This window comes from Polyodon spathula, chromosome 11 (assembly GCF_017654505.1).
Source record: "Polyodon spathula isolate WHYD16114869_AA chromosome 11, ASM1765450v1, whole genome shotgun sequence".
NCBI lineage: Eukaryota > Metazoa > Chordata > Actinopteri > Acipenseriformes > Polyodontidae > Polyodon > Polyodon spathula.
Window position 1 is genome coordinate 17,177,539 of NC_054544.1, and position 14,566 is coordinate 17,192,104.

General features: G+C 38.7%; 2 protein-coding genes across 3 annotated transcripts; one reads left to right on the forward strand and one right to left on the reverse strand.

Annotated features, from left to right (window-relative positions):
* Nucleotides 1-461: 461 nt before the first annotated feature.
* Nucleotides 462-4,500, forward strand: LOC121323515 (elongation factor 1-beta-like). The gene is made up of 6 exons (XM_041264613.1): nt 462-643; nt 1,227-1,349; nt 1,867-1,990; nt 2,393-2,459; nt 2,819-2,944; nt 4,291-4,500. The coding sequence occupies exons 1-6, from the start codon at nt 564-566 to the stop codon at nt 4,443-4,445; spliced, it is 675 nt and encodes a 224-aa protein (XP_041120547.1). The 5' UTR covers nt 462-563; the 3' UTR covers nt 4,446-4,500.
* Nucleotides 4,501-4,940: 440 nt separating this feature from the next.
* On the reverse strand, nt 4,941-11,147 carry LOC121323514 (G-protein coupled receptor 1-like). Of its 2 annotated transcripts, none has more exons than XM_041264611.1 (2): nt 10,647-11,147; nt 4,941-6,671 (listed from the first exon to the last, which is right to left on the reverse strand). In XM_041264611.1, exon 2 carries the CDS (start codon nt 6,644-6,646, stop codon nt 5,558-5,560), a length of 1,089 nt encoding a protein of 362 aa, XP_041120545.1. In that variant the 5' UTR covers nt 6,647-6,671; nt 10,647-11,147; the 3' UTR covers nt 4,941-5,557. The 2 variants fall into 2 exon arrangements, with proteins under 2 accessions (XP_041120545.1, XP_041120546.1); XM_041264612.1 differs by lacking the exon at nt 10,647-11,147 and adding an exon at nt 9,035-9,192 and having other exon boundaries at nt 4,941-6,670.
* Nucleotides 11,148-14,566: the final 3,419 nt, after the last annotated feature.

Here is a 14,566-nt window from a genome sequence, read left to right on the forward strand (position 1 = left end):
ATTTGAGTCCGGCCATTTCCATGAGTTAACCCTTACCGTATAACCGCGCAAATGGGCGGAAGAATTATGTTACGGGTGTGCGCATTTACACGCAAGATAAGCGCATTAGCTTGTAGACTTTTTAGAAAATAGCAGACGAGAAATAACAAAATTAAATATCAAAAACCTATTTAATAGGGACATGGGCTTACATATGAAACCATAGGATTTAGTGCATTTTCTCAAAAACAGTGCCCCCCCCCCCAAGAAATACGCCTATTTGCTCGATTATACGGTACGCACACTCCCGCTGACAGAATATCGTGACCCAATAATGGATATATTATTATTATTACTGATTGTTTTGAATTACTTAAATAGTTGTTATTAAACAGTTTTTACGTGTTTCTTGTCTACCAAAAACATTTATTTTATAAAAATGCCTGGTGGTGGAGCGAGAGATTGCGTCACACATATAAATGGCATTCTGGGCTTTTCTCGTTCCTTGTTCTTGTCTGGCGGTAAGACTGGAGGCACGGCAACGCAGTCTTGTTAGAAATACCTTTGTACTAGAATAACGTAAAATGGGCTTCGGAGATCTGAAATCACCTAGTGGCCTGAAGGTTCTCAACGAGTTTCTGGCGGATAAAAGCTACATCGAGGGGTCTGTAGTTTATTTATTTATTTTTTACTTGTATTGTTGCAGTGTGAAGAACTTGCATATCACGCATGCGATCGATTACTGTACTATATTAAAATGAAACTTCTTGAGTCAGAACAGAGACTTGGTCATTGTCTGGTGTTTTTGGTTTATTTTCTTTAGTTTTTTTTTTTCACAGTACATTCAAGTTTCAATATTGTCCTATTGGTTTTAGTGTGTAGTAGTATTTTATTTGGGGTTTGTGTATATTTTAGGTCGGAAATGGTAGTATGGCCTAGTGATGTGTGAAACATACTCGTAGGATGCATTGGTGCAACCTTATATCTTTTGAACATTTAACATTAATAGTTCTAGTACACACACGGTTTATTTGAAAGTTAAACGTGTTAATATATACACTCAAGTTGATACGTGCCCATTCCAAATGCAGTACTAGTGCAGTTTCCTGCCCATTTTGTCTAAACCAAAAAACAAAAATAAATGAATAATGGGGTGCGCATTTACATAAGTCGGTTTTGCATGCAGCCCATATGTTTTGTAGATGTTAACGTCTTTCATTATACTGATCCGAATTTGTTCTGTACAGGTACGTTCCATCCCAGGCTGATGTTGTAGTGTTCGATGCCCTTTCCAGCCCTCCATCTGCAGAGCTCTTCCATGCTCTCCGGTGGTACAACCATATCAAGTCATACCAGAAAGAAAAAGCAAGGTAAAAAATGATTCAATTATGTGGGTGAAAAAACAGTGTACAGTAGATTTAAGAGTGCATCAATGGGGCATGAGGCAATTTCTACACACTTCAGTTTACTGTACATTTAAAATATTATATTCTGGCAAGTTACCATTTTACAAGTACTGTGCTAAAGCATGTACATTTAAACATTGTACTTGCTACTGTCTTTATAATTTAGGGCATGGAATTTTCTAAGTCCAAAGAATTCCAGAGTTTGAGCTGCAACGAAATGATCAGTACAACATCTCATTAAGCAGTACAAGCTGGAATTGCTTAAACCTCAATATAGTGAGTTCTTAATGCTCATCAGAACATTTGGAGGGATTCATAGCTCTGCAGAAATGCATTTGGTAGTATATGGACTGGCTGAATGATGATTCTTTTCACCATCTTTCGCCTGAGGTTATGATGTGTCGTGTCTGTAAATGAGAAACTGAAGTCTTGCAGTGCAAAGGCTGCCCTCATTGTAATCTGCTGTTGCTCGGTCCTGCAGTCTCCCAGGAGTGAAGAAACCTCTGGGCAAGTATGGTCCTGCTGACGTAGCAGATTGCACTGCGGAGTCTAAGGATGACGATGGTGATGATGACATTGATCTTTTTGGATCTGATGATGAAGAGGTGAACTTTTTTTTTTATATATAAATTATGGCTGATGGATGTTGGTGTGGATGGGTGTGAGGTGTTTTGCTAACCTGGCATTGTAATTCTGCCACACCCACTACGGGGTGATGCACACCCCCTATACCCATGTGTTGCCCTATAGCGGGAATTGACCACAAAGCCCAATAACCTTTAACCTATTCTACTGACACTTCAGAAGTTGGTTATACAATGTATGCATTGTACAGACAGTAATGGCTGTTCATAATGATGATTAATCGCCATCTTTTGGCTGAATCTGTGATGTGTGTTTTTTCTACTGACAGTTGCCAGCTGTTTTGTTTTTAAAGTTTGTGCTTTCTACTGCGTGTGTGTGTGTACAAATTAATTTTTTTATTTTTTTGTCCTTTCCTACCTTAGGAGTCCGCAGCTGCCAAAAAGTTAAAGGAGGAGCGTGTGGCACAGTATGAAGCAAAGAAATCCAAAAGTATGTATAGTACAGTGACTGCGCCTTGTGGTGCCCTGGAAATGGCTTTGACTTGCTTGACAGTGCATTTGGTAAAATGAGGATTGATCTCACCATCTTTCGGCTGTATTTGTGATGGACTCTGTTTTTAATCTGATACCATCTTGCTGCTTTTTAGAGCACAGTGCACTGCAGCTATTAGGAATGCTAATGTGTTAGTTTAATTGTTAAGGCTCATCTTCTGTTTTTACATGAATTTTGCGGAAAGGTATACGTAACAGCAGTTGCTTGGTTACAAACATGGTAGTGTAAATATTAAAGTAAACAGACCAATACCCCAGTTAGTAATTTTATTCCAACATTCTGGCTCCCTTCTCCAGAACCAGCTCTTATTGCGAAATCCTCCATCCTGCTTGATGTGAAGCCGTGGGACGATGAGACAGACATGGCGAAACTGGAAGCGTGTGTCCGGACCATACAGATGGACGGCCTGCTTTGGGGATCCTGTGAGTTTCAATCTAGTTTACTTTGAAGGTCACAGCCAACATTGAGCCACTGCAAAGTATTTCTGGAGACAATTGGAATATAATGGTATGCTCTTGGCTGGGGACACCAAGGGAGTGAGTTAAACAAAGTTCAGTCCATAAGAACATAAAGTTTACAAACGAGAGGAGGCCATTTGGCCCATCTTGCTCGTTTGGTTGTTAGTAGCTTATTGATCCCAGAATCTCATCAAGCAGCTTCTTGAAGGATCCCAGGGTGTCAGCTTCAACAACATTACTGGGGAGTTGATTCCAGACCCTCACAATTCTCTGTGGGGGGGAAAAAAAAAGTGCCTCCTATTTTCTTTTCTGAATGCCCCTTTGTCTAATCTCCATTTGTGATCCCTGGTCCTTGTTTCTTTTTTCAGGCTGAAAAAGTCCCTTGGGTTGACATTGTCAATACCTTTTAGAATTTTGAATGCTTGAATCAGGTCACCACGTCGTCGTCTTTGTTCAAGACTGAACAGATTCAATTCTTTTAGCCTGTCTGCATATGACATGTCTTTTAAGCCTGGAATAATTCTGGTCGCTCTTCTTTGCACTCTTTCTAGAGCAGCAATATCTTTTTTTATAGCGAGGTGACCAGAACTGCACACAATATTCAAGATGAGGTCTTACTAGTGCATTGTAGTTTTAACATTACTTCCCTTGATTTAAATTCGACACTTTTCACAATGTATCCTAGCATCTTGTTAGCCTTTTTTAGGTACCTAATTAAAGCCCATCTTTGCCAAGGCAGAATAGTGTTCTCTTCCCAAAACTGTTTCATTGTTTTTTAATGTATTGATAATTGGATAACTGGACGGGGCTCCACTGACTAAAAAAATGTTAGTAACTTTTTGGAGGTGTTGGGTACCAGAAACGCACATGCTGCCCCTCTCTTTTAAAAATGTGTCCATATTTTAAGAATGCGCTAAGAAAGCCCAATCTGATCGAATACAAATGCCTGGAAGTCCAGAGGTGCAGTATTGGCAGCAGCAGAATGTTAACCCCAGTTTCGTGCAGCAGTTGTGATGTGATGGCAGGTACTGTTGTGTAAAAATACAAGGTTTGTGTGTTGCACGCATGACATTAAGAAAAAGCTTTGAACTTTTAAAAGGTAAAGAAAACCATTTATAATGAGCTTAAACACAGCAAAAGTCAATTAAATAAAAAGGTGAAAAGGTTTCTTTAAACTCCAATAACCCAATGTTGTCTCTTGCTGTTCAGTTCGTAGGGTGTCTAAATAGGCTCCAGAGTTTGTCTGGAGCCCTGCTAGACTTTGTGTTAATATAAATTTGGACTTTAACCTGACTTAATTTTGTTTGTAGCCAAACTGGTTCCAGTTGGCTATGGCATCAAGAAGCTGCAGATCCAGTGTGTGGTGGAAGATGACAAAGTGGGTGTAGACCAGCTGGAAGAACTGATTACTGCTTTTGAAGACCTTGTGCAGTCCATGGACGTTGCTGCCTTCAACAAGATCTAAACAAACTGAATGACCTCATTGTACTGATAATAAAGCACTTTCAATTTGAAACAAATGTTTGTCTGAAGAATCTTTCTTTCACTCACTGGGCACCACCTTCCTTACTTCTTACTGCTGTGGGTTTACACCTTGCATAAAGAAGTTCAAATTCTGTTTCATGAAACAAGTTTTCCATTTTATTAACTTTCAGCAAATATGATATTCAGTGTTGCTGTAAGATTATGGGCGACATTACAATCAATAACCATGTAGTGTTGCTTTTACTTTGAGATGCTTAAGAGTCCTGGCATGAATGCAGGCCTCTTTAAATTTTATATGAACTTAAATAGTGCCTTGCTGAAGTAAGACATGCTGAATGAGAATAACAGATTTAATGAGATGGGATTGGCAAATTACCAATATGTGGGTACTGCTGCCAGTGGTGAAACTTGCCCTCATTGCTGCTGCATGTGGACCACTTTGACTATTTTGATTTGATATATCAAGCACACTGCATAACCAAAGCAGGTTTTATTTTCATAAAACACTTTAAAGTTTAATACTGTTAACACTTGCATGAATGTAATGCATCTATTTAAATAAATGACTACTTCAGGATTACAAATCTAAAAAAAAAACTCAAACAGTAATTAAAATGAATATTCAGTTTAATATAATACTCCTGGTTATTTTAGTTACAAGAGCTGTTGATGTCTAAAGTATCCTGTATTACTGTGCAATCAATTCAATAGCACACAGTCCATTGATGAATAAAAGGTTAATGCCACAGTAAATGGGAACTAAAGTGTGACATACATACTTTATAAAACTAAATAAACCTAGCTAACTATTGTAGTCATGTTGTGATCGTTCTGTCTTTGGGGGGACTGAATAGGCAGTTAATCATATCAAACATGACAATTTACATCTAAATGCCTCTAACTACTGCTTAAAAGAATCAAAACAAAGTATACTTCTCTTAGCGTTTAATTGTTATATAAAACTATAATAAGGCTAAGTTACTGTAAAGCTTTAATTTAGCTATAAAATGCATGAAAGTACATTACACACCAACAATATTGGGACAGTTACCACACTCACACCATGTCTCAATGCTTGTTACACTGCTCCCTTTATACTGAAGAAAGCCTGAAACACACTTCTACTTCTGTGCTGTTTGGCAAGACCTCTGTATCAGTTCCTGATTGGCTTCTGTCTCTTAAGGCATTCTTCATGACAACTGAAAAGGACTTCCCAATAACAGCCTTGACCTTCTTACCCATGAGCACATAGAGGATGGGGTTGAGGCAGCTATTGAGGAATGCCAGGCTGGTTGCCAGAGGGAAGCCGGTTCGGAGTATATTGTGCAGCATCGAGCTCCCATGGCTGTGGACTGACAGTTCCATCAAACTGAACACATGGTACGGGGTCCAGCAGATGAAAAAGGCAATGATCACAGAAGAGATGGTTTTGGAAAAGTTGGAAAGCATAGGCAGGCCTCTGTACCTCACCTTCATCACCAACAGGATGCAAGTCACCACCATTGTGATGAAGGGAATAAGAAATCCACAGACAAAGCGGACACACACTAAAATGATGTGCGTCAGCTGAGCCATGCTCCTGTCGCTCTTGTGGAAATTGTTGAAGCATATAACCTTGTCAGCTACATGGGTAGTGTCTCTAAAATATAGACTGGGGGAACTGAGAGCTCCTGCCATGACCCAGACTCCCAAGCTCAGTTTCAATGCATTTAATGGTGACCTGTACTTCTGGGACCAGGTGAGGTGAACCAGTGATAGATAGCGGTCTAAGCTGATGACAGTAAGGAAGCCCACACTGGCAAACATGTTCAGAAGAGAAACAAATGAAGTGATCTTGCAGAAAGACCTTCCAAAATTCCAGTGGAAGTTCTTAAACACATAATCAATGGACAAGGGGAGTAAGAGCACAAAAACAAAGTCTGCAATGGCCAGGTTCAGGAACCAAATCGTTTTGACTGACATTTTCATCTTAAAAGCTGTGACCCAAATCACAAGACCATTCCCAATGAGGCCAAACACAAAAGAGATGGAGTAAACAACAACTGAGACTATGTGCAAAGTTTCTCTTTGGGGCTCCTCAGCCACTTCAGTATCATAGTAGTCACTGTAATCGCTGTAGTTGTAATTAGGTGACAGTTCCAGGATGTCTTCATATCCTGCCGTTGGTCTGTGTTTATTCATGTTTATTTCTTCTTTTTCTTAAATCCTGTAAAAGAAGGTAAAACAAATACAAGTGTGAAATGGGAATTAAAAAATCTGTACTCAGAAGCTGGACATTTTGTGCCCCTGGCCAGGAGAACTTACTTCTGCCTTTGGAAATGCTGACTTTGAGCTATATTAATGAATGGGATGCCTTGTTCAAACAAGTTTCCAATAAGCCTGTTGTTTCACTGAGTCACAAGGTCAGACATTAGCCAAGTCTACCAAGCAGAAATGCATGTCTCTCTGACCACTAGATGGAAGTAGAGTACATCACTCCCCATTGAGGCAGAGTCCAATAGATGAGACACAAACACAGTATGCAAAATTTTTGTAACTCCTAGATATGGATTCTGTAATATATTAAATAAAACTGGGCTCTAGAGGCTCAAAGTCACTTTTATTTGATATATGTTGGGTGCCAGTGTAGCATGGTGTCAGCCCAGAAGAAATCACAAAAGCCTTTGTTGTGATTGGCACTAATTAGTTCAGACAGTGGGGCTATTTTATAAAACAGATTTTCTGCATACCTTATTAAACTATGTAGCTATTGTATGCAATCATGTTAATAAGTGGTTCAATAAATAACCAGAAATATTAATACAGAGTCAGTATGTTGGCAGTTACTAAGCCAAAAGATTGAAAGGGAAGTGAACTACCACACTCCCAGAATGAAGCCACTCCAAGGCAGGGCTTAAGCAATGATCTATGCAGTATGTTTTCAGTATACAGCAGCATAGTGCTGTACGAATGTAAACCATATGCCTAAACAATGCCTAAACCAAACATTGCTGTACTTTACCATGCTTTCAGAATGTTTTTACAATGCCCAGCTACACATTACTATTGCACAACGCAGTAAACTTTTAAAGTGGTAACACTGATCCTGCCTGTGTTACAGTACAGTCATTCTGTGAATTAACAGTTCACTCATTTTAATCTGATAACAAGTTACTGCACTCCACCCAAAAAAACTAAATACTGCCTCTCCCATATGGACATAGTTCATTTTGAAGACAGCTGTTTTTCCCACAGAATACGGATGTACTGTATAATCAGTATAGTATCGTTTTAAACATTACCCCAGATGACTTTCCCTTGTTACAGATTGCAGTTTGTTATGATGGAAAACCTTACCGCTTATAGGAAATACCAATTTTGCTAGGAAGGAGCTGTGTCCCTAATCCTGTAAATCCTTTAAAACATTTCAAACATTTCCTGAATGAATGAAGAGAAAAAGTCGAGCAGACATCCTTTCCGAATCTTTTGACAAAAGAGAAAGTAAGACAATCTACCAACCACTGTCTATCTGACATACTGTATTTGAACACAGGCAAAGTACCTGTGTATTGTAACAGCAATAAACAATGCTCCAAAAACATAAGGATTTCCGCCCACAAAATCAAATGTACAGATTCCAGTGATTCTTGGACAGCTTGGATTACTCTGTACTCAGAATACATTTCAAATAAGTTCTGATACACAGCCAGACACAACACAAAAAGTATTTGTATATTTCTATATGTATTCTTTTATTATTAGTTTTACAGTCAATGATACGCCCCCAAAAAAGAACAAAATATTGTGAGCAAAGTTTAAAAAAAAAAAAAGATAATTAAAATAATGATCTTTATTTTTACATAGTGTCTTTCATAGTGGACCACCGCCACAAAGGGTGTGTGAAGTATGCATCAGCTGCAAAGTCACTTACAACAACATCTCACCCAAAAGACAAAGCATAAGGAGATTCAGTGATTTGCTCCGAGTCAGTGGCTGAGCAGGGATTTAAAGCAGGGACCTGCTGGTTATAAGCCTGTTTCTTTAACCACTGGACCACTCTGCCTCCTATGAATGTTCATATGTAAAGTGCTGTACAAAGTGTCTGTCTGCAGTAATCAAACATTGTAAAGATGTTTATATGAATTGCTCAGTGAACATCCACATTTTGAACAGCATTTATATGTAGATATTGCTAATGTGCAAACTGCTCCTGGAATCATGGATATTGCTGGATTAACAAGTCAATAAAAGTCACTGTACTCCAAAGAATATTTTGAAACACTGTCTGCAAAAGAAAAGTTGGTGATTTATAAAATTATAAAAACACTACATAATTAATTTAAGGGCTCATGCTTACATTTTTGGAACTATTATTGAAAAGCAGTGTGCCAAAAATTGAGAAAAATGTAAATTGTAAAAGTTTACCTCAGATAACAACAACCCTTATAAATACCAACAATACGTAAGCTCTCATCTCCAAACTAGTACCAGCCAAAAAATCCTTAACTCAACTGGAATGTGAGAAATTCAGTAAAGATTTTAAATTAAGTGGACTACACCACTATGCATGTATACTATAAATCACACAAACCTGATTGTGTCTGTTCCAGTCTTATGACAATTGTTTTCAGAAATCCACAACACAGCTGAATGCACACAGAGAAGTATTCTTAGTTCTTCTTGGTATTATAGTCAGATTTAATATGGAAAAATGAAATCACTGCAAATGAGTGTTATAGCCTGGAGAGGATTTGCCTGTTGAACAAGTCAATGGTTACGCACAATTTCCTAATCTGTGACTCACTGTTTCCCTAACATCTAAATATTTAGTCTGAAACCGAAAAAAAACAAAAAAAAAACCACACATTTACACTGCTATTTGGTAATGTGTTTTGTTTAAATGCAAGTAATGTTTGGGAGATTTCAAAAAAATATTCACAAAGCACCGGGGCAATGAAAAAAACGTTTTCAAAATTACAAGAGAAATGAAAAAGTAAACCATGATGGATACACTTGTTTTTGCGTCCAAAGCAATTCAATTACTGTTTTTAAAAAACAATATATACTGTAAAAAGTAGAAGCAGTCACGTTCAAGCACTTCTTCTATTCTCTAACAGAATAAGGGGAGGCTGACAACAGGACAAATAGATGGTTTAAACTGGAAAAAGCTATCTTGTTTGTTTGTGTCTGTGTTATCTCTGTGGTGCATGGGATACGTGTATTGCTCAGATTTTTCTTTTTTGGCTTCTATCAGCTCCTAATGGTCTCATTGAGCCATTGAAAGGTTTTCTCTGCTTTTTCCGGAAGAAAAATGACTAGAGACCTGTGCTGGACCAGAAAGGGAAAATTGTAATGTCGGTCCTGGTCCAACATAGGACCGCAAAGGGTTAATGCATGTGCTTAGAAATAGAACAAGCCTTCGGTTTTTCGCTTTCGCACTATTACTGCATGCATGTCTCAGACTGGCAGTACGTGTTCAAATGTCCTGTGTTTAGAGACTGTTGTAATTTCATACCAAGTTTTGCAATGTTGTTACCACACGTCCTAGGTTTTAGATTTTTTGGTTTGAAAAACAGGATGTAGGGAGACACAGGAGGATAGAACTGGTCTGTGGAATGTGGAATATAGACACAGTTTAAGGTTTGTTTATGAGTGGAGTATTCTAATGAGAACTCTTTTGGAATTAAATGTATTAGCCTTGCTGTAGTTCACATGTAACAAAATTACATGTATGATATACTATATATATATATATATATATATATATATATATATATATATATATATATATATATATATAAAACTGCAGTGTACAAAATTGAAGGCATATGAAAGAAAATGTTTTTTAAAAATGTACACAGACAGTTTAAAAGATTAAAAAATATTTTATTTTCAGGACGTTCCGGGGAAAACCCCTTCTTCAACTGTATATATAACGTTGAAAATCCTTCTTCATACTCACATGTACCTTTGTAGTGATCCTTAAAATAAGAAACGAATTCCCCAAAGGCACGGCACATATGAACACAGGCATTCATTCCATCAGCACCGACAGTTTTCATCTTTCATTGTGTTTATGCAAAATAAACGTTCAAACGTCTATAGAATACACAAGTAGTTACAATATAACTTACAATCTGTTTTACACTTCTGTATCACACTTTTTTCCGTAAAACTTTACCAAACTTCAATTTTCACTTACCTCGGAAAATAACGAGGGTGCAAGCAGCCTCCAGTATGTTGGTTCAGCAATGTGAGCTCAGTTGTTTGCACAGCAGCCTGCCCCTACCCCCATCCCTAGATAAGCCGTTGTTACATTTAACAGATCACGTCTGGGTGCATTATGCTTGTCCTTAACATTTAGTAATAGATTACTGAAGCAAACGTTTTAGTTTTTTTTTTCTTTGTTTATGCGTAAGGAAGCGTCCTTGTGCCAATAAAAAAATAATAATAATAAAAAAAAGGAGTAGGCCTTGATAGTTCAAGAGACTGTGCTGGTTGATGAGCTTTACTGTAGTTTTAAAGTCAGCTGCTTGTTGTCCACTCTTTACTTATTTATTTGCGGTAAAACCTGTCATACATCCTTAGCTATAGGGCAGTCACTTTTTGCTAAATTGTAATCAACACACATGTATAACAAAAACTACAGAATAAAAGTGCATACGACAACATTTTACAAAAAAAAAAAAAAGTTAATTAAATATTGCGAATTAACATATAATTACCGCAGACCAAATACATTAACAATAGAACAGTATTAATCATTAATTCCCCTGTAAGTTACTAGAAGGATCCTACGTTTTAAGCATGGACCGACTGCAAGACAAAAAGGACTTACCGGTAATTTAAAGATAGGCTAGTGCACATTTTCATTTTACCTATCACGCATCCACATGACAAAGTTATACATATAGGATGGTAGGGGTTACTATAGTCTGTGTTTTTAGTTTACAGAAAAGTGTCGAATCCTGGATTCCAGGCGACTGTTATAACTTATTGGTGTAATGTTCAATCACTGACTAGCTCTTTAAGAAGTGGAATGCAATGGGCATATGACGTACAGGAAATGTGTGGATTAGAGGAACGGATATGGCAAGAAAAAGCAAAGATAAATGAGATTATTGTCTAGACATGCAAAGATACATTTTACATTCATTAAGGAAATGAGGGAAACTAGGCTTCGAGTTGGACCACTTACATGTATGTATAAAATATTTCATAAAGAACAGATCATTTTCAGCGGTTGGTGATACTAACTTCCAGAATAGCGGGGAATAGCGTAGGATCTTTGAAAAATAAAAGTCCCGTTTGACCCATACCTCTGACACTCAAGATCATGTATTTAAAAAAATAATAAATAAAAAATAAAAAAATAAAACATGTATCGTATTATTATTGCTTAATGTATATAAGTAGCTACACGTTGATTAGGTATTTTAAATCGAGCTGTTACAATATACATTTATATTTTAAGTACACATCTCTGTGCCAAATACTTTTAAATATACATTTTTCCAATTTTTCATACTGATTACAGTTTTCTGATCACATCTGTTTCACAACTTTTTTGCAAGCTAGAATGTAATCACACCATGTTTGTGTATGTATATGTCAATATTTTGTATACAATAATCTCTATTTGCCGCTTTTCATTATTCATACAAATATGGTTAAAATATCTTTTTTTTTTTTTTTTACTTTTGTATTGCATGTTTCCTAGTGCCATTTTTATGCATTATATTAATGATTGAAATGTGCATAATTATAAAAAAAAAGTTGAGTGTTGGTTACTTATCTCCCTCATTCCCTTATACAATTTGTGAATTTATCCAAACATTTATCCTATTTAAAGAATATTATCTTTACGTATTGTTGCCTAATGTTAGGGTTTGAGTGGTGGTAGTGTTTACCAAATCCTTAGGTCAACAGTCCTGTGCTACCCTAAGGCATACAGAGCAGTTCAGGAAGAATCAAGAACAGGAATAAGGGAGAAGAAAACAAAGGCTGAGAAAAGAAAGGGAAAAGCTAATAAGATAAGTCAGTCATTTGTTAAGAGCGAGGCAGCTATGCAGATTAAGCCAGGAGCAGTGGTGCTGGCAGGTAAAGCAGACGGTCTAAGAACAGATAAGGTGACAGGTGAGGAGTACAGGCAGAGAGCAGGTACAGTGTCAGGTGAGGAGGACGGGCTGAGAGCAGGTACAGTGTCAGGTGAGGAGGACGGGCTGAGAACAAGTTCAGTGACAGGTGAGGAGGATGGGCTGAGAGCAGGTACAGTGACAGGTGAGGAGGACAGGCTGAGAGCAGGTACAGTGACAGGTGAGGAGGACAGGCTGAGAGCAGGTACAGTGACAGGTGAGGAGGACAGGCTGAGAGAGGTACAGTGACAGTGTACACAGGTGAGGAGGACGGGCTGAGACAGGTACAGTGACAGGTGAGGAGGATGGGCTGAGAGCAGGTACAGTGACAGGTGAGGAGGACGGGCTGAGAACAAGTACAGTGACAGGTGAGGAGGACGGGCTGAGAGCAGGTACAGTGTCAGGTGAGGAGGACGGGCTGAGAACAGGTACAGTGACAGGTGAGGAGGATGGGCTGAGAGCAGGTACAGTGACAGGTGAGGAGGACGGGCTGAGAGCAGGTACAGTGACAGGTGAGGAGGACAGGCTGAGAGCAGGTACAGTGACACGGGTGAGGAGGACAGTGACAGGTGAGGAGGAGGCTGAGAGCAGGTACAGTGACAGGTGAGGAGGATGGGCTGAGAGCAGGTACAGTGACAGGTGAGGAGGACGGGCTGAGAGCAGGTACAGTGACAGGTGAGGAGGACGGGCTGAGAGCAGGTACAGTGACAGGTGAGGAGGACGGGCTGAGAGCAGGTACAGTGACAGGTGAGGAGGACGGGCTGAGAGCAGGTACAGTGACAGGTGAGGAGGACTGAGAGCAGGTACAGTGACAGGTGAGGAGGACGGGCTGAGAGCAGGTACAGTGACAGGTGAGGAGGATGGGCTGAGAGCAGGTACAGTGACAGGTGAGGAGGACGGGCTGAGAGCAGGTACAGTGACAGGGGAGGAGGACAGGCTGAGGGGAGGAGGACAGGCTGAGGTGAAGAGTGACAGGGGAGGAGGACAGGCTTGTGAGGCAGGTCCAGTGACAAGAAATGAAATGGTCAGCAAAGGACACTCTAAAACCAGTTTGAGTACAGGGAGCAAGGTGACTCCACACACAAATACTGCAGCATGTAGTTCATATTTTTTGTTCAGTCAATTTATAAATTGGAAGAAGCTAAAGGGAGGCGGTCCAGCACATAGTTCAAAGGAGCCTATTGAACACAAAAAGTATTTTTAAAAAAGTAAATGTTTTGGATTATAGAGCAATTGCAAATGCAATTCATGAGGTTAAAAAATACAGCGATAAAAAAACAAACGAGCTACAATTTTGGGAGGAAGTTGTAAAATTCCATTCCTCACACACGTCCTAATGCAGCCAAAAAAAAGTAAACTTCTTTATAATATATGGAAAAAAAATTTAAGTGATATACAGGAATTAGTTGATCAAATTCATACTTTAGGAATACAGACAGATAATAATCTTTATATAGCACCTTTCATAGTGGACCACTATCACAAAGCGCTTTACAAGATACAAGACTAGGGTGTGTGAACTATGCATCAGCTGCAGAGCCACTTACAAGAATGACTCACCCAAAAGATGGAGCACAAGGAGGTTAAGTGACTTACTTAAGACCACACAATGAGTCAGTGGCTGAGCTAGGATTTGAACCAGATACCTCCTCGTTACAAGCCTGTTTCTTTAAGCACTGGACCACACAGCCACCTAGATAGTATATTATCTCTCTTATTAAATGCAGACAGACACAAAAGTAAACCTGATTGGGGGGGGGGGGGATTACATTTTCTCCCAGAGGATAATAATGAACACGTTAACTCAGTAAGAGAAACATAAAAAGAGAAATAGAGGACCATTTAAAATATGGCAATGATGAATGGGTCACAGAGCCTTTGGTGAAGAAAAAATAAACTTTTCTCATTTGTAAATCACCTAATGAAAAAAAAATCGCCATGAATTGTACCATTTTGGAGGGTGCAGTTATTCCCCTTTATAGTAGTG

Coding starts and splice junctions, on each gene's coding strand:
- LOC121323515 (XM_041264613.1), top strand. CDS start 564: ATGGGCTTCGGAGATCTGAAATCACCTAGTGGCCTGAAGGTTCTCAAC. Junction 644..1,226: donor GATAAAAGCTACATCGAGGG/GTCTGTAGTTTA, acceptor TGTTCTGTACAG/GTACGTTCCATCCCAGGCTG. Junction 1,350..1,866: donor TACCAGAAAGAAAAAGCAAG/GTAAAAAATGAT, acceptor TCGGTCCTGCAG/TCTCCCAGGAGTGAAGAAAC.
- LOC121323514 (XM_041264611.1), bottom strand. CDS start 6,646: ATGAATAAACACAGACCAACGGCAGGATATGAAGACATCCTGGAACTG.